The following is a 22,068-nucleotide window of genomic DNA, read 5'->3' as shown; positions in this document are numbered from 1 at the left end:
CATGGCAATCCAGGCGAGGGGAACATCGGAAGGAGTGTTCTAAAGCCTGGAGGTTGGCCCTTGTGAAAGGCGGCTGAGAGAAAGAGTCATTAGGGAGAAGATTCCAAATCAAGTTCTTGAAGAGTGGAGATTAGAAATCCCTGTGTGAAAGACAGAGTTCAGTGAGACTGGTTGGCTCACTGTGACAAGCATCTGGGGGGAGCCATTGAGGAGGGATCCATAGCATCTGTCACTTAGTTTCAGAGTGTGGTTTGTCTGGCCACAGGTCGCCTATTGCTTTACATAGACTGTGTACTTACTGTGAACATTAGAGTATAAGATAGCTTTTGTAACTTGTGTTACCCTTATGAATCTGTAATGTTATCTATAAAGGTATAGTTATGGGTGAAAGAGTATTGTAATATATTTAATCTTTTCTCATTTAATAATTGTTTTATTCTTTTGTTAAAAGTTCAACAGCTGACTCCTGTGACTTTATTCAGTAGCTACTCTCCAAATTTCTAAACAAAAAATACAAGTTAGGATCTATTAGGCTGGGTTCCACCCTGGGATCTGGCTTGTCCAGTGGTAACATCAGATGGAATCATAACATCTTAAGTATTCTTGTAGGCACCTCATTGGACCCAGGATCTGATCCCCTTTCAATTGCCTTCCATGTTTCCATCAGAAGGGAAGCTGCTGTAACTGCATTTTGGGGAAAGTAGTGCAGAATGCTTATGGAGATGGCATTTGTACATCCTTAAGAGTTGTTTCCTATTTGGTTGAGCCTGAAAGAGGGATAGACCTCCAGGAAGAAAAATTGTCGGACAGATTTCAAACAAACAACCATAATGGTAAATTTAATAATTTTGTTCTTAATTATAATGTAAGTGGTCATTATGTTAGAAGTCTTATCTTGATGACCACATTCCTCAAATTATTCACAAGATGGCGGCAAAAAGGGTTTCTCTTGAAATGAATATTTTCATTGGAGCCCCTTCGCCTCCTTGTTGCATGTTTTATTGACAGCTGTTTGGCGACTTCGGATTTTTTGACTGATCATCTTCATACCCTTTTACTACCTAATTATTTATAGGTTCCGTATCCTTTTCACATTAGTGAATTTACCATTATGGTTGTTTGTTTGAAATCTGTCCAACAATTTTTCCTCCTGGAGGTCTATCCCTCTTTCAGGCTCAACCAATTAGGAGACAACTCTTAAGAATGTACATCAACAATGGTTCCATGGTCATCATTAGAATTTTTAATTCCAGATTTTTTATTGAATTCAAATTTCACCATTTGCCATGGTGGGATTTGAACTCTGGTCCCCAGAGCACTACCCTGGGTCTCTGGATTACTAGTCCAGTGACAATACCACTATGGCACTGCCTCCCCTATAGGCACCAACAACACACAGGCTGCAACAACTCACCATCACCTTCTCAGGCGGTATCAGGGATGGGCATGAAATGCTGACCTTGCCATCGATGCACCATCTCATGAACATATTTTTTAAAATTACTTTTCAAGTGCAAACTTTATTCTGTGGACAGGCACAGCAGTCAATCGCTACACAAGTGATTTTTTTTTTAAGTAAGGCTGGTTGAGGAAGAAAATTTGGTCAGAATACCACAGGAACTCCCAGGCTGTTTTTTGAATAGTGCCATGAAATGTGTTACATCCATTGGACCAGGTTGATGGACCTTCAATTAAACATTTCAGTTGAAAGATGGCATCTCAGACAATGCAGCACTCCTTAAGTACTGCACTGAAGTGTTAACTTAGATTATGTACTCAAGTCCTGGAGTTTCTGACCGATAAAAGTGAAACCAACAAGCAGATAATAACATCCTTGCATTGTGATGTTCTCAAAAACGTAGCTGTATCACCTCAAATCATAAGAGACCTTTCATCATCTGTTACACAGTTTATGATAGAAGTCGGCACAGGCTGAACAGCCTCCTTCTGTGCTGTATTGTACTTTATATTACCAACGTTGTGCAAAGCTTCATAATGCACTTACTGTACTTGAGAATTCTCTTTTCTCTAAGAGGAACCTTTAGTTCAATCGTGTCTTAACATTCAAAATATCTTGCATAATTATTAACTCTTTCTCAAGTTTGTGATAAATTGCTATAAATTACATTGAAAAACTTCTTTATAAGAAACATATGCCGATTGTTTGTCTGTCTGCTTCTCTGCACAGATGTATCCTTTGTCACTGCCAAAAGAAGGAAATCAAAACCATGTTTGCTTCCATAATTCGAGCCAGTAAACCTTACTGACTTGATTTTTAACCACCATTCAGTGCTGACTACTTTGTCAATTATAGAGCAGCATTTAATACAAGTGCTAAATCGAGCAAAATCTGATAGTATTTCAGAGTAAACAAATGTACTTTAATGTCAGTTCTTGAGACCACCACAGTTCCCTCTTAAAAATCTATTCAAATCCTGTCAAGTGCTTGACTGAAAGCATGGGAGTCAACCAACCGTGCACATGCAGAACACATATAGAAGACATTACCAAAGTTTTCTTGGGCAACCTTAAATGGCCAAAGTTCTTGACAGTAGCTCACAAACACCAATGGTTATCATGTAGACGTTAAGGAGGGAGGTGAAGTGGCTCTCTATCTGCATGAACCAGATTTTCTTTGATCCTTTTGTTTTAGCTGCCTCTCTGATCCATTAGTTTGCCCTGTAATGAAGTGTATCATACGGCTGACACCTGTGTGCCATGTGGATCTATACTATTATTGTCAACCCAAGTATAAAACAGTTATGGAAAGTCACAATATTTGCACTTTTGTGCATTTAATATTAGCTGAAAAGTTATGGATTTGGTAATTATGCATTTATTACATGGTGGCATAGTATTCTTACTTTTAATTATTACATTTACAAATATAAAGTGATATATAAAACAGATGGAAATCACTTTTAATGTTCAATTATCCTAAAAAAAAGGTTTAGTCTGCTTTGAAGTTGTAACTTAGGCTCTTCAAAAAGCAATTAAGTTCCATCCCATTCACTTCATACAAGTTTCCTTCTTGAAAAGAAAATACCTAAGTAGTTCCATCTGTTTGAATCCTATATGTTCTGTGATAGTTCCATAAAATTTCTCCTAGGGTCATAATCTTTAACATTAAATATAGATCTTTAGATCCAGCAAGAATCTGTTAGCCACCTGCAGTAACCAACTCTGGCATCGTCTATATTTATTAACAGATTTTGGCAGTGCAGGGAATATTGCAGAAAAGCATAATTAACATAAAGCATAACCAACAACCATCTCCTCTTACCAGGGTTAGCAAACAGTTGGCTCTCCACTGTTTTAGCAATGCACTGGAGTTTGACAGCTTCCAGTGAATATTCCACATGCAGGACATCTGGCATGCTGCGCAAGGTGTCTCTTACCAGGTTTGCCACTTCTCGCACATCTATCAGTTTCAGCAGCTCTGAGTATACAGCTGGAAAAGAGCTCAGGAACACAGCCTGGTGAAGACAAAGAAAATCTAGTCAACAATTTAACTAAAACTAAATAAAACTAAAACCAACATTCAACTGAAGTGATGAGAAAAGTAGAATAAGCAACATTTGCCTGTTCACTACCTCCTCCCTTATCATCCAGAGCCCCAAATACTCCTTCTAGGTAAAACAACAATTTACTTGTACTTTGTTCAACTTAGTATACTCATTCACTGCTCAAGCAGTCTCCTCTACACTGGGGAGACTAAGTGCAGATTAGGTGGTTGCTTTGTTCAACACTTCAACTCAACCTGCGAAGGTGACCCTGAGCTTCTGGTCCCTTGCCATTTTAATTCTCCATCTCACTCCCACTTCCCAGTCCTCTGCCTCCGAAACTGCTTCAATGAAGTGCAACAGAAGTTTGTTTAGATGCTTTACAGCCTTCCAGGCTCAATATCAAGTTCAACAACTTTAGATCATGGTGACTGCCCCCATATCTGAACCATAGGTGTTGATAATGTTTATGCTGTTGTCATTTACAGCTTCTCCAAACTTTCTTTTGTTTCTTTACTTGCCCCATTACCACCCCTTTTATCTTGCACCATCATTCCTTTTATCATTCAATTCTTCTTGCCTTCCACCTTATCACTAACCTTCCCCTTTTATTCTTTGCTTCCAACCTCCTCCTAGCCTGCTGAACATTTCCAGAAATCTGTGTCTCTACTTCAGATTTCCGGCACCTGCCGCATTTTGTTTGTTTTGGCGAGATAATCCCTGTATCACACAACGTTTGTAATTTGTTACAGCGGTGTTAACCGATTAGTAGTATTAAACATTCCCTCCGAAATTGAGAATTAATTTGCTGAGAGAACTGAGCTGTGCGCTGCCAAAACATAATGGGTTGAATTTTCCCAGCCCAATGATGGCAGGCCTGGAGGCGGGATGGAGGGGATGGCAGGAAAATTGAGGAGCTGCACTCGAAAGTCCCCAGGGCACATTCCCACATTGCAGAAATTTCCCCATGGGTAGGCTGCAACCCGAATTGGCTGCCACACCATGAAGGCGGGCAGCCAACAAAGCGGATTATGGGCCCAATTAGGTCCCATTTTGTGGGCATGCCAGCATTTTGCTGCCAGAAAAGTGGCCCATCGCCACGTGGCAGCCATCTTTATAAAGTATTTAGCTGACAGGGCCATCGGAGCCAGAGGCTCCATGCTCCAAAGGGGGTTCGGTTGGGGGGGTGGGGGCGGGGGGGGGGGGGGGGGGGGGGGGGGGGGGGGGGGGGGGGGGGTGCATTGGCAGGAAAGACCACACCTATGGCCCAAGCAGCATACCTGGAGAAGTTTCCCCTCCACCTCGAAGGGCCTAAATGCTTCGCCCTTAATAATTTTAACTTTAAATATAAGCCTCCAAGGGAGGCCCCTATATTGAGGCACCCACCTTTCTTCGTGAGGGTGCCAAAGCTTCAGAAATGCCGATCCACTCGCCTGACATCCTTGATAGGATGGTGAACGAGGAGACTGTCAATTAGAAGGCGGCCTCCAAGGAGACTGCACTGTCAGGTGTGCCAGTATGAGAGAGTTCAGGGTCCCCTATTTGGTACTGACTTCAGGATCCCGAAGTCCATGGGAAAATTCAGCCCAATTACTCCCTATATCTTTGGTATTTCTCAAGCTCATGCAAAATGTGTTTCAAAATTTACCAATCTTTTCAAATGGTGGATAGATTATAGAAAAAAAAGGTCAAGGTACAAGATGCCGCAAGCTATTTTGTATCAATTTCTATGTAGGAACAACATCAAAGTTGAAACATTGGCATTTTCTTGTTTAACCTCTCACAAACAAAGGCAACCTACAACTTTACCTGATGGTGATTCAAGCATTCATATCAAGAATGAAGAGCAAATATATCTTGTAGACTTAAAATGACGCACATCTGGAATTTAGCAACAGAATAATGGATTGGAAGTGAAACTGGTCTTTGATGATAATGCAAAACAAGTGTTAGTGATTCAGCAGCTGTTTTTCAGTTTGCTCGATTTTCTTCTCCACTGACTTCAATGCAAAAGAAAATTCAGTGGGGTATAAAATGGGCTACGAGTTCATGAGCATCACTTTTACATTGTTACTCATCTGGGACAACTAACAACTTGCGTAGAATTTTACAAAGCGCTTTCTCTCAGTAAATTACACCAAAATTACCTGGGAATCTCTTTATTCCAATGCGTTTGCATACACTAATCATAAAAATATTGGAAATCAGTGTCAATAATCAGGGCCTGAGGAAAATATGGAGCTTACAGCATCTTTTTTTTAAAAATCTCTCCTTGGCACAAAAATTAGGTGCATTGTGTTTCAGAAAATGTAATTGGAAAATTTCAATTGAAACCTAAAGAAGCATTCAAAGATATCAAAATTACATTATAGATCTCAGTGAGGAGAAAAACGAGGTTTAAAAAAAGTCTTTAAAAAACACCTGATTCTTATGTGGTAAAAATCAGCATTACGCCACAGGTTTTCAGCAAGTTCTGGACCAACCATGCTCCAAGCCCCAAACTATCCCATGAGCTGCGTCAGGGAAGATCCATGAATCTATTGACATTTTCTAACTTCATTCCATTTTTGGAACAGCATAGAAAAGATTCCTAATTTACTTACCTCCAAGTCAAGAATACATTCTTCTACCGATTTAAACAACTCACCTGAGTGAGACAGCACTCACTTGGTTCTATCCAGTCATGGCCAGAGAATCACCTGCAATAGTTTCGCTTCCTGCTCCTGCACTGTAACCTTTGATGCCCCCCCCAAGGATCTATCCTTAGCTCCGTCTGCATGTGACCCCTTAGCAACATCCTCCTAAAATACATCCGTTCCCACATGTACCCTGATGACATCTAGCTCAAATTCACCACAACCTCCCTCAGCCCCTCCACTGCCTCTAAATTTTCAGACTGCTTATCCAGCATCCAGTGCAGGGTGAGCAGAAATTTCTTCCAGCTACATATTATGAAGACCAAAGTCATCATCTTCAATCCCCACCACAAACTCTATTCCCAAAATACCAACCCCATCCCTCTCAGTCGCAACTGTCTCAGATGGTTCACAACACTGGTGTCATATTTGACTTGAGATGAGTTTCCAACACATATCTGTGCATGACTCAGACTGCCTATTTTCACCTCTGCAGCACCACTAACTCCATCTCTGCTTCTGAATCTGCACTGATGCCTTTATTGCCTCTAGACTTGACTATCTCAATGTAACCCCAGCCAACATCCTGCATTCTATCCTGTGTAAATTTGTCATCCAAAACTCTGCTGCTTGTGCTCCAACTCATACCAATCATCCATTCACCCATCACCTCTGTGCTCGCTAACCTACATTTGCTGATTAAGCAATGCCTTGATTTTAAAATTTTCACTCATTTTTAAATCCCTTCATGACCCTGCCCTTCCCTATCTGCAATCTCCGCTAACCTACAACCCCCCAAGACACCTGTGCTCCTCCAATTATGGCCTCTTAAGCATCCGTAATTGTAAGCTTTCCACCATCAATAGGCGTGCCTTCAGCTGCTGAGGCCCCAAATTCGAGAATTCCCTCTGAAAACCTCTTCACCACACTAGCTCTTTCCTCTTGTAAGAGGCTCCTTAAAATCCATCTCTTTTGATCAAGCTTTTGGCCACCTTATGTGGGTTGGTGACAACTTTTGTTTCTGTAAAGCACCTAGAGAATTTTACTACATTAAAAGGTGCTACATAAATACAAATTGTAGATATTGTTGTTATTCACCTGAGTCTGTGTAATGATGGAAGATCCCTGGCTTTCAATGGAGAGGAAGTATCGCACTGACTGGAATAGTTCATAAATGCTACTTAGAAATTCTTCCTCATTCTGTCCACCAGTTGCAAGAGTGTATAGGCTCCGGGAATGAATTATATATTTAAATATATATTCCTGTGCCTAGAATTAGAATTAGACAACTGTTAAAAGTATGGTTCTATAATGAACGGAATTACTCGACCAATTGCATTTGAAAACCATCAACGCCAACAACAAAAAAAACTGTTTACTCAACAGCAATAATGGGCTTATGTTATTTTATTATTTTTAAAATTATGTCCTGTTGCTTTATGGAGCTCCTTTATTGTCCAGAGCTAACACCTTTTTGAAGATATTAATCATAACACTGCCTTTACAGTATTCCATTATTCATATCCTCAACAGTTACTTGCAATAAACTGGCAGTTGGCCAGTTGTGGTATACAAGCTCTTCAAAAAAGAGAAATTGATTCCTAGAAATACTAGTACAGTGGGTCTGTTTAAGCTGGACTTATTATGGGTTTAGTTAAGGTACATGCAATCATATTCAAATGCATTGGTGGTCAACCATGTGTACACCCAACCCAAAATAAATTAGCACTTATCTATTTCCACTCTGTATCTGTATTATTAGGTCCCTGAAACTAATTTTCATATTTCAATGGCAATATTGGAACATTCCTATTAAAAGGTTCCCTCCCCTATTATTTAAACCCCTACCAGGATACAATATAGGAATCGGAGTTTAAATTACTATTGGAAATGCAGGACATGATTCCCAGACAAATAGAATGTTTAAAAAACTTCTAAGACTACTGCTAACATGACTCTTCCATCATATTCTTTTTTTCATGATTACAATCACTAAATAGTGTTTGTTAGTCTGATATAAGCTAGTAATGGCAAGTAGTCAATAATGTGTTAGGTATGCTTTAGTTGTCAGAAACTCCTTATTTGGTAGCATGCTCTGAGTGGTGTCTGGATGGGATTTTTGCACTATAAAGCTTCCTGTCAAACATGCAGCTCTACACTTTCTCAACTATCAGTACTCCAGAAGCTTCAGATCCCCATAACTAACAGCTTCACTGATGAACTCTGACATTAGTTAACTTTGTCCCAAGTTTCCATGGGCAATATCGCAGGATATTCTTTAATACGAAGTAACTTCTATGCATTGCAATATGAAATATCATATTTCAGATCAAATTCAATATTTTATTTACATTGCAATTTTCTATAATTATTTACAGGAATTTATGTATTATATATGATTAGATGGACAAGTTGGGTAATTAGCATTATTCAAAGTTCATAGAGAAGCTCGAGTGATACTTCACCATTTAAGCTGTTTAAAAAGTATTACTTTCATCTTGGAACAGGGCTACTAATAATCACAATAGCTCAGGCTTCTCTGGCTGTATTAGCATGGTAACCACACACTTGGATTTCTTGCCTTCCTTCCCGTGTTACAAAAACAGCATTACAAATCATGAATTAACTGGACATCAAGTCACATTTTCAACATGTTTGAAGAATTAATATGTACAAAGTTCATTAGGAAACACAACTTTATATTTATTCCACATTAAATCATAATGGCCCAGATTTGGCAGTTGGCGGAGAATGAACATTGTTTGTCGTTCATTATGATTCCACTTACACTGTGATTTGCAGTTGTCAGTCATAACTGCGTGGCACCCTCCAAAGGGTATCTGGGACCTGTGTGAACAGAGCAAGCAACAGCAGGGGTGAAATTAGTCTACGCCTGCAGGGTCAAATGGTCTCATAGTGAATTCACAACTGATTTTCCACCACACCAATTTGTATTTTCTGTTGACTTCAAAAATATTGCCAAGATTTTTAATTTCAAACCAAATAAAAGCGACACTGGATCTAGGACTCAAAAAGTGTTTGACCTATCATTCTGTGAACCACAGTGGAATGAAAATTAGGTGCAGTGAAAAATCGATTGTTGGTCCCTCTATGAGCCTGTTTTTTTGCTGCTGGCTTAGACCAAGTTAACCCTCAATGTATCTGTTCAACTGGACCAAAGAATCCTTACTGAGACATGCAGTGTCTAAACTGGGAAGTTAAAGTTAGAATATTTAATTCAATGTAAAATCTTGTAGAGAAAGCAAGAGGCAGGGCAAGAAAGATGGGATTAAGAAAGCGATTAAAGAGTCAAAGAGAAAACCATAAACAATTACTTTATTTTAACCTCTCCAACAATAATATTTCCAACCGCAAATTTCTGCTTTGTGCATTTAAGTTGTGGACTGGAAGTTGCTTCCAATTAACTTTTAATAAGAAGCATTGATAGCCTCACACTTATCCTTACTACAAAATCTGGGCCGTTGGGTTTTATGAGTTTAGTACAAGTTCCCTGAACCACAACAGTGTTATCTCATTGGCACATACTGCAAGTACTCAATCATGCAGTAAGTGAAGTACGTCTCCAAGGTTCATTGCTGTAGTAAAATAAAAGGTTGAAATCTATCTGTAACGTGTTGAACAAGCCCATTTAAAAAAATAATTAACACTTATTGGTGGATGCACTTACTCTCAGCACATCCTGAATATGCTCTTGGCGCTCTGCTTCTATGGACCGATCAATGTACCTTTTCAGCACTTTTATAAGGTCCCTGAAACATTTAAAGCATTGTGGTGTTACAAGAAAAAGGCATAGTAACTGAATATTGTTTTTAAAAAGACACTTTTCTTTAGTTCTGTGTTAATGGGATAGGTAGGCCAGTTACTATTCTAGCTTGTCTCCATCAACAATGTTCTGAAGCCAATTGCTACGATGCTCAAAGAACAGCCTGTTGCAAAGTTTGCTCTAATTTCCTTTACTTTTTTTTTAGATAAGTGTGGTCCTTGTGAAATCAATTCTCTTGAGCTCCCTATTTGATTTATTAGTGATTGATATCTCATTTATATATGATATTATATGTTTATATGATATATGCTCATTCCCCACAAGTAGAAAAAAAAAATTCTATGTCTACCCTGTTAAATCCTTTCATTACCCTGAAGATCTCTATCAGGTCATTCTCCACCTTGTCTTTCTATAGCAAAGAGCCTCAGCCTCTTCAGCCTTTCATGATAAATATATCTTCTAAGTTTCTGCATCATCCTGGTGAATCTTTTTGCACCAACCCAATTCCTCTGTTTCCTTTGATATGATACAGTATTCCAAATGGGGCCTAACCAAGGTACAACCCATGTTTAACATAAGTTCTAGTCATATGACACATTTAACTTAAATAACTTCCCTTTACAGAGGACACAAATGAACAATAAGCAGTAGCAACAGAACATTTTTGGAGGTATGATTTAGAGCGAATTTTGAAAATCGATGTTATGGTGTGGTAGTTGAATAGGACTGACGATGCCAGCTGTGGAATTCTCTGTATAAAGATTACCTCTGTGATGTGGTAGTGAGACGATGATTCTGGCAGGTCATATTAGAGAGGAAAATAGGCGGTAATGGTGATAGATGGGCTATGGGGTTTGAAGCTCATATTAGAATCATATGGCAAAATTTAGTATAGATTTATATGCTAGTGGTTTATGATTAAATCAACTATCTCTGGTAGTGCTAGGGAGATGGCCATCATGAAACAGCTTCAACAGGGATAATAAATGTTATATATTGCAAAGTGACTGCTGGGTACTTGCACTGGGAATCAAATACTATATAGTAGTTCATGTCTACAGCTCCATCTTATCAGGGGATACTTGTCTTTATTAGCCAAGGCATAGAATATAAGAGCAGGGAGGTTATGCTGGAACTGTATAAAATGCTGGTTAGGCCACAGCTATAGTATTGTGCGCCGTTCTGGAATCTGCATCATAGGAAGGATGTGATTGCACTAGAGAGAGTGCAGGGGAGATTTACCAGGATGTTGCCTGGGCTGGAGAGTTTTAGTTATGAGGAGAGTTTGGATAGACTGGGGTTATTTTCCCTGGAGCAGAGGAGATTGAGGGGGGACATGATTGAGGTGTATAAAATTATGAGGGCCATAGATAGGGTAGATAGGAAGGAACTTTTCCCCTTGGTGGAGGGATCAATAACCAGGGAGCATAGATTTAAGGTTAGGGGCAGGAGGTTTAGAGGGGATGTGTGGAAGAATTTTTCACCCAGAGAGTGGTGGGAATCTGAAACTCACTGCCTGAAAGGGTGGTAGAGGCAGAAACCTTCTTAACATTTAAGAAGTATTTGGATGCGCACTTGCGATGCCATGGCATACAAGGCTATGGGCCTAGTGCTGGAAAGTGGGATTAGAATAGTTAGGTACTTGTTTGACCAGCACAGACTCGATGGGCCGAAGGGCTTTTTTCTGTGCTGTAGACCTCTATGACTCAATTTGGTGCCTTTATGTAGGAATCATGGAAATGAATTCACATTCACTCAATGCACAGAGCTTGGGCCTCCGATATTCCAACTATATAATTGCTATGTTGACACTTTTTCATTAACTTACAGGGCATCTTAACTGGGAAATGTGGAATATTGCTCTCACCAACACTTTTTAAACACAGCTGTAATGAACTATAATTATGTGGCGAGTTTTGTGGATATCAGAATACATTTGTCAAAACTATGACTTCGACTGAGAGTTGGCTGGAATAGATTATTGAGGCAGTATTGTGATATAGTTAAACCATAAATATATAAATAAACAATAGTGTTTTTAGAGGTCAATGCATCAGGTACATTGTATAAAGGCAAAGGCCTAAATCCTCTCTCTTTATACTGCAGGTAACCTTAGTGCACCAGTGAAGCGCTATGTATGAGCTCGCCATCACAACTATCAACTAGCCACAATCTTGTTCTACCAACAAATAGGTTGGTCGGTTGGTTTCCACTCCTGTGGAAACAATGCCATTTTACGGAATCTTCTAGTGATTTTGAAATTTCATTACAACCTTATGCGTACACATTGGTGGTTTGGGAGTGGTGGCACCAACGTAAAAAGGGAAGATTTTCAAGCATAAGATTGAACACATTGAGCAAACACATAATGAAAAATGCCTGACAATCAAGTTGACAGTACTTACTGGAAAATTGGGGATATTGGACTATTCAAATAGGGAATTCATTTCTAATGTACGAGAGATGAAAATCTATTAGGAACATCAGACAGCATTCTTCAAATACAAGGAACCCAGAGAAAGTGCAACACAATGAGAAATAGGAAGCAAACCCACTAGACAGTACCTGTAAGCCAATGCTCCTGCAAAATGGCTCTCTATGTACGTATCCATGACTGGCTTAAAATGCTGAAACTTGATGTCCTGCAGCAAATTGATTATATGAACCTGTAATAGACAATTGTATTTGAAACAAAAAATGTTCTTACAAATATATTTCAATGGGATCAGTTAATTGGAAATTCGGTTGGAAAACTTGATATCTGCAAATTAAAATCAAAAGGCTAAATTATTCAGAGGACAGGGTAATCGGTCAGGAAATGCACTGGTTCAGGTGAATGGATGTCCAACAGCTGAAAGGATTAAAAAGATGCCCTAATCGGTTACAGGGAGGTACAATAAAATAAACATACACTATATATAATTTACTTTCTTATGATGACATTAAATCCTCCAAAAAGGACAAAGATAACTGGAATTTATCGTTAAAATCGATGGTAAATTGTTTTTAAATTAGAATCCAGTGTAAAACACAGGAGTATCATTCATTACGAGAGGATTCAATGTGGATTAGTCAGATCACTGTTGCATATCATCTCAGGTTGTTCCAAAGCGAAATTGCAAAGATACTCACCAATGAATCAAAAACCTTCAATCCATATTTCTGTGGATTTTCATCCAAAATTCCAAATAATGCATCCAATGTATCTTGCAGAAACTACAAAAGGAATTCAATTGAGAATTTAGAATGCCTGGTCTTCCCAACAAATAAAAGATAATTTTACATACATAATATGCTGGGGATGTATCAAATTATACCATGCTTTCTACCTTAACTATTTCCGCACCATCTATATCTTTGAATTTTGAGAGGATGTCACATATTCTTTCTGGGTGGGCTCTCCATTTCAAAAAGTCTAGTAAATCTCCTAAAAAGTAGAATGTTAAAAAGGTAAATAAATGTCTTTAAAATGGAACAATGAAACAATATTACAATTATTTCAATCCTGTATAGTCTAATTGCAACAGTTGAAATTAAAATTTCGTTTCTCCTTTCAAGCCAAAAGGGAGTGCAAGTAAACTCAGCAGCGTTGCTCATATACAGATGAGCAGCTTTTATACACAGTAAATAAAACTAAGTGCTAGAAATATTCCATTCAGGCAGCAGCTGTTGAAGGATAAAGCTGAAGCTAACTTTTCACATCTTATGATCCTTAATCAGAGTTAGGCTGTTGGCGTTGAATACTCACTCCACAGGCCCAACTAGTGCCGGGACAACAGGTTTTTTGCTTGACTTCAAAATTCAACATGCGTTGTTAAAAATAAATCAAATTAGAAAGAGGAATGAAATTATGGGCAGGATTTTACTGTCGGCTTCTGGACCCTGATGTCAGGACCAATTCGAGGTCTCAAACCCACACTTAACAGGAGCCAAACTGGTAGAGCGATACTCTCAGAGGAGGCCACGGCCTCTTAATTGGCCAGCTCCAAGCTCACTGCCCTCAGGGCGGCAGGTGGGTTTACATGCTGCTGACCCAATCAGAGGGCTCTGAAGCCTCAGCAGCCCCACAGGGGCCTCGAAATGGAGATCTATCAGAGGGGTCAGCATAATTTAAAGGTACTATATGGCCAAGGGTGGAAGATCCCAGGGAATTGAGGGGAAAGCCTCCATGTATTTGGGTCACTGGGTTGGACTTTCCTTCATGGGCCCTCTTCCAAAGGTCATGGAGTCTCCAGCTGCATGAAACTGGTAGACTCCACACACAGCAGATGCTGGTCCATTGGCGGGCCCTCTAAATCACCCCTAATAGGGGCCATAAATATTTTAATTGGCTGCGTGTTTCATTCCCCAGTGGCAGAAATGCATCTTGGGAGGTGTCAGCTGTGGCTCAGTTCATAGCACCCTCGCCTTTGAATCAGAGGGTTGTGGGTTCATGTCCCACTCCCGGAAAAACCAAGAACTGTGATTGTACTCGAAAGAAGTTGCAATCTGTGACTGTTGGTAACTCGAAAGAGTTTCCCCAACCATCTCCCTCTGCACCCCCCTCCTCCCCCAACATTGACTCCCCACCTCCCAGCCCGGCACTGCCGGATGTTCAGATTCCTTCTTTAAACATCAATGGTCCCTAACAGGATTGGAATAGAAAAGTTGTGAATAAAGCAGAACATAATCTTCAGCAAACACCTCAACTGCTGATGTATTGATGCATGGTACAAACCAACAGGACATGACAACATTGAGGTTTGGGCTGACAAATGCACCACATGAATGCCTGGCATTCATCATTTCAAATTAGAAAAGCCCAGCCATTTCCCCCAAATCTTCAATGACAGCGTTGTAGCTGAGTCCTCAACATGACAGCTACAAGAGCAGGAAAGATGCTTGCCAATCTCCCAAGAGTGCCTCAACTCCTCACCCTTCAAAGATCCTCTACCACCCGAATCAAGTCAGGTATCTGATGACAAACTCACCATTAAACCTGAAAGCCACAACAACTCTCAAGAAGCTTAACACCAATTAGGACAAAGCAGCCCACCTGATCTGCACCTCTTTCACTGGGCTCAATATTAACGCCCTCTACTGTTGTAGCTGTCGTACATACTATCTAAAGGGTGCACCGTATAATCTTACCTAGGTTACTTTGACGGCACTTCCTAGCCTGAGACTTCTACCAATGAGAAAAACAATAGCAGCAACATCATAGAAAAACCATTATTTCCAAGTTCCCCTGCAAACCACATACCATTCTGCCAGGGGCATATATCACTGTTCATTCATCGTCACTGTGGCAATATCCAAAAGTTCCCTATCTATCACCATTCTAGGAGCACCAGCACCACAAAAGCTTCATTGATTCGGCGGCCCACCACCATCTTCGCAGGACAGCAAGGGAATGGGCAGCAGCCCAAGCACAAGTAAGACAATAACACACTGCCTGCAATGTGTCACTGTCTGGGAATACACTGGAGACCATATTAGTCTTTTACAATACATACAAACAGAAGGACTTGTACTGTTTTTCCATATAGTATATTTGGTGATGAATGGCTAAGTCATTTCATTGGTCAAGTAATAATGTTAAATGATGTAAAGGCAGGTAAACCCGACAACTTAGAGCTGTTAGAATTTTTATATATCCTCTCAGCAAATGAAAACAAGCTCAGTTCTGCAAACCACGCTACATAACTTGAGTCCCAAGTTCAAGATTCATCCTCATCAGCACTGTCTCTCTTTTCAACATGTCAGTGGACAGGAACTGAGCCCCAAACACAGCCAAATCAAAGAACTTAAAGCAGAAAGTACATTTACACCATTTCCCTACCATTCTGAGTGAGCTTAGTAGAGCACAGAAAAGATGAGATCCAAAAAGTCTCTTTGGAAGCTTTGACAGGCTGACTGTTGCCATGGAGATTCCCTTTACAATACTGAAGTTTGAGGTAGCAAGCAGGGTCCTGAAAGTTGGTGTTTTCTTCACACTGTAAAATAGAAATTTGCAAGTTTTAGCTACCTTTGTCAAGTCACGATGTTATAACAAGAAGCATCGTCAGTGCACGGTTGTCAAACTGCATTGCCACAGGTGGTATTTAAAGCAATGCAGACTGTGTATCTGCTACACGTTTGTACACAGTTAACAGTAGTGTAGGCTTTTTGAGATTGATTAAATGGATGGGTTGAGAATCATATATCTTGAGCATGGGAAGTAGTAATAATGTAGCATTAACCATTTTGCAATCATATCCTTGGCCACAGGTGAGTGCCACTGATATAAGAACACAGAAAACAAAATACGTAGGCCACAATCCTGACATTTATGCTGGGACTGAGCCCGATGGCACCCTCCAGCACTGAGCTTACTAAAGATTAAGGTCAGTGATAGTGCATATAATTTATGTGGAGCTGGTGGATGTCCATAACATTATGAGTGCATCTCCATCCCTACCTGTCCCAGATGCTGCGAAAATCCAGCACTGCCCACCATTTTAGTAATCAAGGAAGTTGTGCAATGGAGGGAAGCACTATCACTTCAAGGGCTTCATTGGTTCAACAAGGCAGTCCCCCATCGTCTTATCAGGGCAGCAAGGGAATGGGAATTAAATATAGCCTTTCCAGATCCACCAGCAGCCAAGTCACAACTCAGACAATAACACACAGCCTGCCATGTGTCACAGTCTGGGAATGTGCCACTCCTTTTAAGGCTGATCAGGTTTACCTCTCACTGACTAATGCCTTGCCAAACGTAATATTCTGTTCCGGCAAGAACAAGCTCAATCTCCTCAATATTTTCTCATTGTTACGATACCCAAGACTAGCAGCATCCTGGTTACTTTATGATGTACCATTATGAGCAATAAAATTTTGTTTGTGATCAATACATGCAGTACTCTGCATCATGTCAAACCAGTGCCTTTTACAGCAGCATCACTTTTTATTTCCTGTCCCTGTACAAATACAACCCATAATCACATTGTCTGTTTCCTGCTACCTTGAACTATATGTAGAGCAGCCTTGCACATAATTAGCAAATTTCCACTAAATGATTTTTCTTCTAAATTCAGTGGTCAGGAAATGCTCCAAAATTATTACATTGACCCATCTATTTTATCTTTATCATCATTTCCATTTGCTGAACACAACAGAATCTTAGCACCAAGGTGCTTGGAACTACTTACTGTTGTTTCAGAGTGGCTGATTCTTGGTATTGTCCATACAGATGTAGTGCAATTTTATTCTGGTTACTATTACAACGCTTATTGATTGAATTATACTCAAAGTGCAATTACCTTGTGGACTAACAGTTCATGAATACCATCTGGCAATGTTCTGCCATCTTCTTGCATCAGCGGAACAAAGGAGAACCCAAAAAGCTTCTTTTCTCCTTTTTCTTTTGCTAGGAAAAAAAAATAAGAATGTGCAAGAGCTATAGTGAAGATCTCCTACCTAAGGGCTGTGTAACAGGCAAAAAACAGAAATATTATTGGATCTTAACGTTCAGGTTTATTCTGAGAAAAGTAAAAATGAAATATTGTTCTGAGAAGCTGTAGGTTTTCAAACTGTTTTATAGAAACCTCCAGTGTTCTTTCCTTTCCTCTTGAGGTTGGGACTGACGTTTAAAGTGCTAACCAGCTTTTGATCTGCCTTGTTATTCCCCAGGGCTTAGATATAGTTTTCCCCTATGAATGAGATGATAATTAGGGTTTTGTGTTGATAGCCTCAATTATTTGAAAGGGTGGATATTTCATCAAACTTTTTCGGTGTTGGATTAAGGGCAGTAGCAATTGTCACAAACACAAAGGAAAAACTGGAACCGTTATCAATTCGGGAATTTAATTCCTGCCGACACAGGGTGGCAACTAAACTGTTGTCTTTTTCCTGACATAAATATGGGAGAATTAATCTCTTCAATGAAATGCTTTCATGTGAAAAAGAATGTCCTCATTTTAGGCACTGTTACATGCTGATGTCCAATGTAGTCACAGTAGAAACCATTGCCAGATTAGTAACAAATGTAATTTTAATTAAACATGTAGTGTAAGGGTCTGGCATTAACGGATTAACGTGGAGCTGGGTACAGTACCACCCACAATGTGACGTAAAGGGACACATGATTCGAGTCTAGAGGGAAATATTGTACTGGGCAGAGATGTGTGTAGAGGCAACATGGAGACAGCTCTTAGCTTAGACTTTATACTCTGTATATGTATCTTGTTACTAGTAATTGATAAACACCTACTGTTAAAATATACAAGGCTCAGAACCTCTTCGTGAGGCCTACTGAAATACACACAACATCTTAGAACATGGTGACAGCTATCAGAACAACCCAGGACCTCACAGGGACTGGAGAAGAAGTTTATAACATGGAAAATTAAAAGAGCAGCATTGTGGCCTGATGAAAAGCACCAGAAATGAAGGTGCAGAAGGAGATCACCAGTGAATAGCTCCAAAGCAGGAATGTAAGCAGAAGGCAGAAATATAACTCCACACTGCAGAAGAGGACTCCATTGAATCCCCTGGAAGTCCAGCTTTAATACCCAGAGGGTGCAGAGTCAGAAGACCTAACAAGGGTGAACGAAAAAACTTATTCTTGCCCAGTTTTGAAGAAGCTTTCAAGTCAGCACAGTCAGAATTGCCATTTTAAAACACTGCGTCAACAGCCCAAGTTCTGAGCTGGTGCCTGGTCACATGGCAGCCAAGCTCACTCCGAACAGGAGAACAAAAAATTAAAGAACAAATAATTGTCAATTAAAAGACCCAGCAAAAATCCAGGAATCGACCGTTTCATAATACTTAGATACTGCGGGGAAGACTCAGAACAGTCAATCCATGGAGTTGCTGCTGAAAATTTTAAAACACAGAAATCACAACCGCCATTGCTGTGGAGCCTGCCAAAAGTGACAAGCGCAGGAAATCTCATTGAGAAGACGCATATGGCAGCTCCAACTTGGATTTCCTTACAGCATTTGAAGCTATACACATATTTAAAATGTGATGACCATGGATCAAAAATCCACCTTAGCAGACCAGTTTGGACTCATTCAATGCCCACACTAGTCACAAAATTGGGGACTTTGCAGAAAGAGATTCCTTCGATATATGATTGCTTCACGTCTAGACAACGAGACAGAGGCTGAACAGGTCAAAACGCTGCTTTATTTGGTAGGTCCAATAGCTGATTATATAATAGCTGGACAAGGAATCAGTGAATCCTCAGCAAAATGTGGCAAAGTTTTAAAACCATTTGACATTTTAATTTGAGCAGTAAAAAGATCCTTGAAAGAGCAAAGTTTAACGAGCATGTCGAACAGCCAAGAACAAAACCTGCTGACTCCATTAATGAGCTGTACAGAATGATAAAGCAGTGACGACAGTAACCTGAAATCTGAGCTAATTAGGGACAGAATTGTTGTCGGCGTGGTGGATGATGCACTCTCAGACATGCTTCAAGTTAAGGAAGATTTGATCCTCAACAAGGCCATTCAGGTTGTCAGGCAATCCAAAACCTGTCAACAGCACAGATCCATCTTAAGGGGCAAAAGCAAGTTATGGTACAGAGCAACTCCCATTGTCCAGCTGGTGAACGGCAGAGGACCAGGCACACTCTAAGCCAAGGGAAGCAATACCCTAACCGATCACCAGACGGCGGGCGGCCATGCAAGGGTTGTAGAGCCAAGTGACCCCAAAGGTATGATTAATGTGTCTGGCAGCCTCAGCACAGTGTTTTAATTACAATGACATTTGACACTTTGGAAAGCTTAGCAAAACTAACACAATCAGACTCTCAGATGATCCTAAGATGATTTATGAGATCAACACTCACATCAAGAGGAAACATAACTATGCTTCTTGAGGTCAAAGATAAGGGATTTTTGTTCTGGAACGCAGACATCTCGGTTAACGGTTGTCTTACAAATTTTAAATTGGAAAAGAGCCTGTGTTACAGTCCTCTCGGACAAGGAACCATGGATGGTGACCCACAACATAGCTGTACAGAGCAGGTGACATCAAACTTCTGGTGAAAGGGACTCTACAGGGAGACACCTAGGTACAAAAACAAGAGAATACGAGACACCCTGTTCGTTGTCCTCACCTCAGTACGTTCCCTTTAAGCCAAAAAGCCTGCATCAACCTCAACCTCCTGCAGAAAATTTACGAGATCCACCAGCAAGGACCTGGTTCCAAATTTAAAAAGGAGTTCCTGAAACTCTCTACTGGATTGGGGTGGCTGAGGGCCGCATACAGGCTTATACTGAGGAAGGATGCTAAGCCCATGTGTCTGTTCAAGCCACGAGAAATAGCCCATACACTCATGAAGCAAATGCAGCAACAGCTGGACGAGATGGCAAAAAATGAGTGTCATCACCCCCTTCACTGAGCCAACCCAATGGTGTTCCGGGACGACCCCAGTCCCAAAACCAAACAGGTCCATCCATATCTGTGTTGACTTGACACAAGCTTAATAAAGCTGTGGCGAGAGAAGTCCACCCAACGTCTTCGGTTGACAACAGCCTGACCAAACTCTTTAAAAGCACAGTGTTTTCAAACCTCGATGCTAACAGCGGCTTTTGCCAATTTCCACTAGATGAAAAGTCCAGATTGCTGACCACATTCACCACTCCCTTTGGTAATTTCTGCTTCAACCTCTTATGGTTTTGAATCACCTCCGCACCGGAAATCTTTCAACGCATGATGTCGGTCATTTTGCAAGGCCTAGATGGTGTCATCTGCCATACGATCGATGTTCTAGTCCACAGCTTGACAGTAGAAGAACATTACAAAAGGCTCACGGCAGTCCTAGAATGCTTGCAGTAAACAGGGCTGAGAAACGCAAATTCTCCGAGTTCTCAGGACACATCATCGGCAACAAAGGCATCACGGTGGAGCCACAAAAAATAAAAGCTTTCAGCGAGTTCCCAATTCCATCCTCAATTCTGAGCTTCTGGAGATTCCTGGGTATGGTGAACCAGTGGCAAAAGTTTTACCCAACCTGGCACAAGTCACAGAACCCCTGCAGCACTTTCTCAAGAAAGACCAGGGATGGTGCGGGGACACGCACCAAGGGCAAAAATTGGGCAATGCTAAATACGAGGCACAGGCCAATCAGTGCAGTGGCCAGGCATTTCACAGGCAATTGAGGACATGTTAGCAAACTGCCAGGCATGTGCACTACACAAGCAGGACCAGAGGGAGCCCCTTATCCCCACACAGTTCCCAACCAGGCCGAGGGAGCAGTTGGACATCGATTTATTCATCTTCAATGGCAGATCTTTCCTCATTGTGGTGGGCTACTTCTCCTGATGGATTTAGCTGAAGCAACTGTACATGACAATCAGAGGCAGTGGTGAGGGCATTGAAGGAGATTTTCACAAGCCATGACACCCCAGACCAAAGATTGTTGGATAATGGTGCATAATTCTCAAACAAGTACTTCACCCAATTTGTCGTCACTTAAGGCTTCCAGCACCATACTAGCTCCCCAAGGTACCCCCAGTTGAATGGCGAGGCAGAAAGAAGGGCCTACATCATAAAAACCTTCATGAGGAAGAACAACTTCCCAGCAGCACTGTTAACCTACAGGACCACCACACTACAATGCGATTTAGCCCTATCTGAACTCCTGATGGGCAGAAAACTCCACACACAACTCCCAATCCTGCTAAACTATATATATGTAAATAAACTGTCATCCATTTTGTTCCCATGTGGGAGAGGAGCATCACCCATTTGTGGTTGAAGCTATTTTTTTTATTCGTTCATGGGATATGGGCCTCACTGGTTGGGCCAATAAGGCCCATCCCTAATTGCCCTTGCTTGGAGGGCATCTTAAGAGTCAACCACATTGCTGTGGGTCTGGAGTCACATGTAGATAAGGAGAGATTTCCTTCCCGAAAGGACATTAGTGAACCAGATGGATTTTTACAACAATCAGATTTTTAATTCCAGATTTTTATTGAATTCAAATTCCGCCATCTGCGATGGTAGGATTCGAACCCAGGGTCATGCCCTGGGTTCGAATCCCACCAGTAGTAATCCCACTGGATTACCAGTTCAGTGACAATACCACTATGCTACCACCTCCACAGCTATTGCCAGCTGCACTCTTAGTTTCAGGTCTGGTAATCTTTATGAAATCAGCACATTGTTAGAT

The 22,068-nt window shown here is 40.7% G+C and overlaps 1 protein-coding gene across 2 annotated transcripts in view; it reads right to left on the bottom strand.

Annotated features, from left to right (window-relative positions):
• The window catches only part of LOC144696600 (dedicator of cytokinesis protein 4-like), a 391,455-nt gene that overhangs the window by 149,912 nt on the left and 219,475 nt on the right, over positions 1 to 22,068 (bottom strand). For both annotated transcript variants that reach the window (XM_078568091.1, XM_078568092.1), the window contains exons 16-23: positions 17,204 to 17,310; positions 15,745 to 15,898; positions 13,253 to 13,350; positions 13,056 to 13,139; positions 12,489 to 12,589; positions 9,828 to 9,909; positions 7,238 to 7,408; positions 3,284 to 3,476 (exon numbers count right to left, since the gene is read on the bottom strand). In XM_078568091.1, coding sequence (XP_078424217.1) covers positions 3,284 to 3,476; positions 7,238 to 7,408; positions 9,828 to 9,909; positions 12,489 to 12,589; positions 13,056 to 13,139; positions 13,253 to 13,350; positions 15,745 to 15,898; positions 17,204 to 17,310 — 990 coding nt within the window. The remainder of the gene's footprint in view (positions 1 to 3,283; positions 3,477 to 7,237; positions 7,409 to 9,827; positions 9,910 to 12,488; positions 12,590 to 13,055; positions 13,140 to 13,252; positions 13,351 to 15,744; positions 15,899 to 17,203; positions 17,311 to 22,068) is intronic.

The sequence above is a fragment of the Cetorhinus maximus genome, chromosome 22, assembly GCF_964194155.1.
Source record: "Cetorhinus maximus chromosome 22, sCetMax3.hap1.1, whole genome shotgun sequence".
NCBI lineage: Eukaryota > Metazoa > Chordata > Chondrichthyes > Lamniformes > Cetorhinidae > Cetorhinus > Cetorhinus maximus.
Note: the sequence above shows the minus strand (reverse complement) of the source record. Positions and strands in the feature narration are given on the sequence as shown.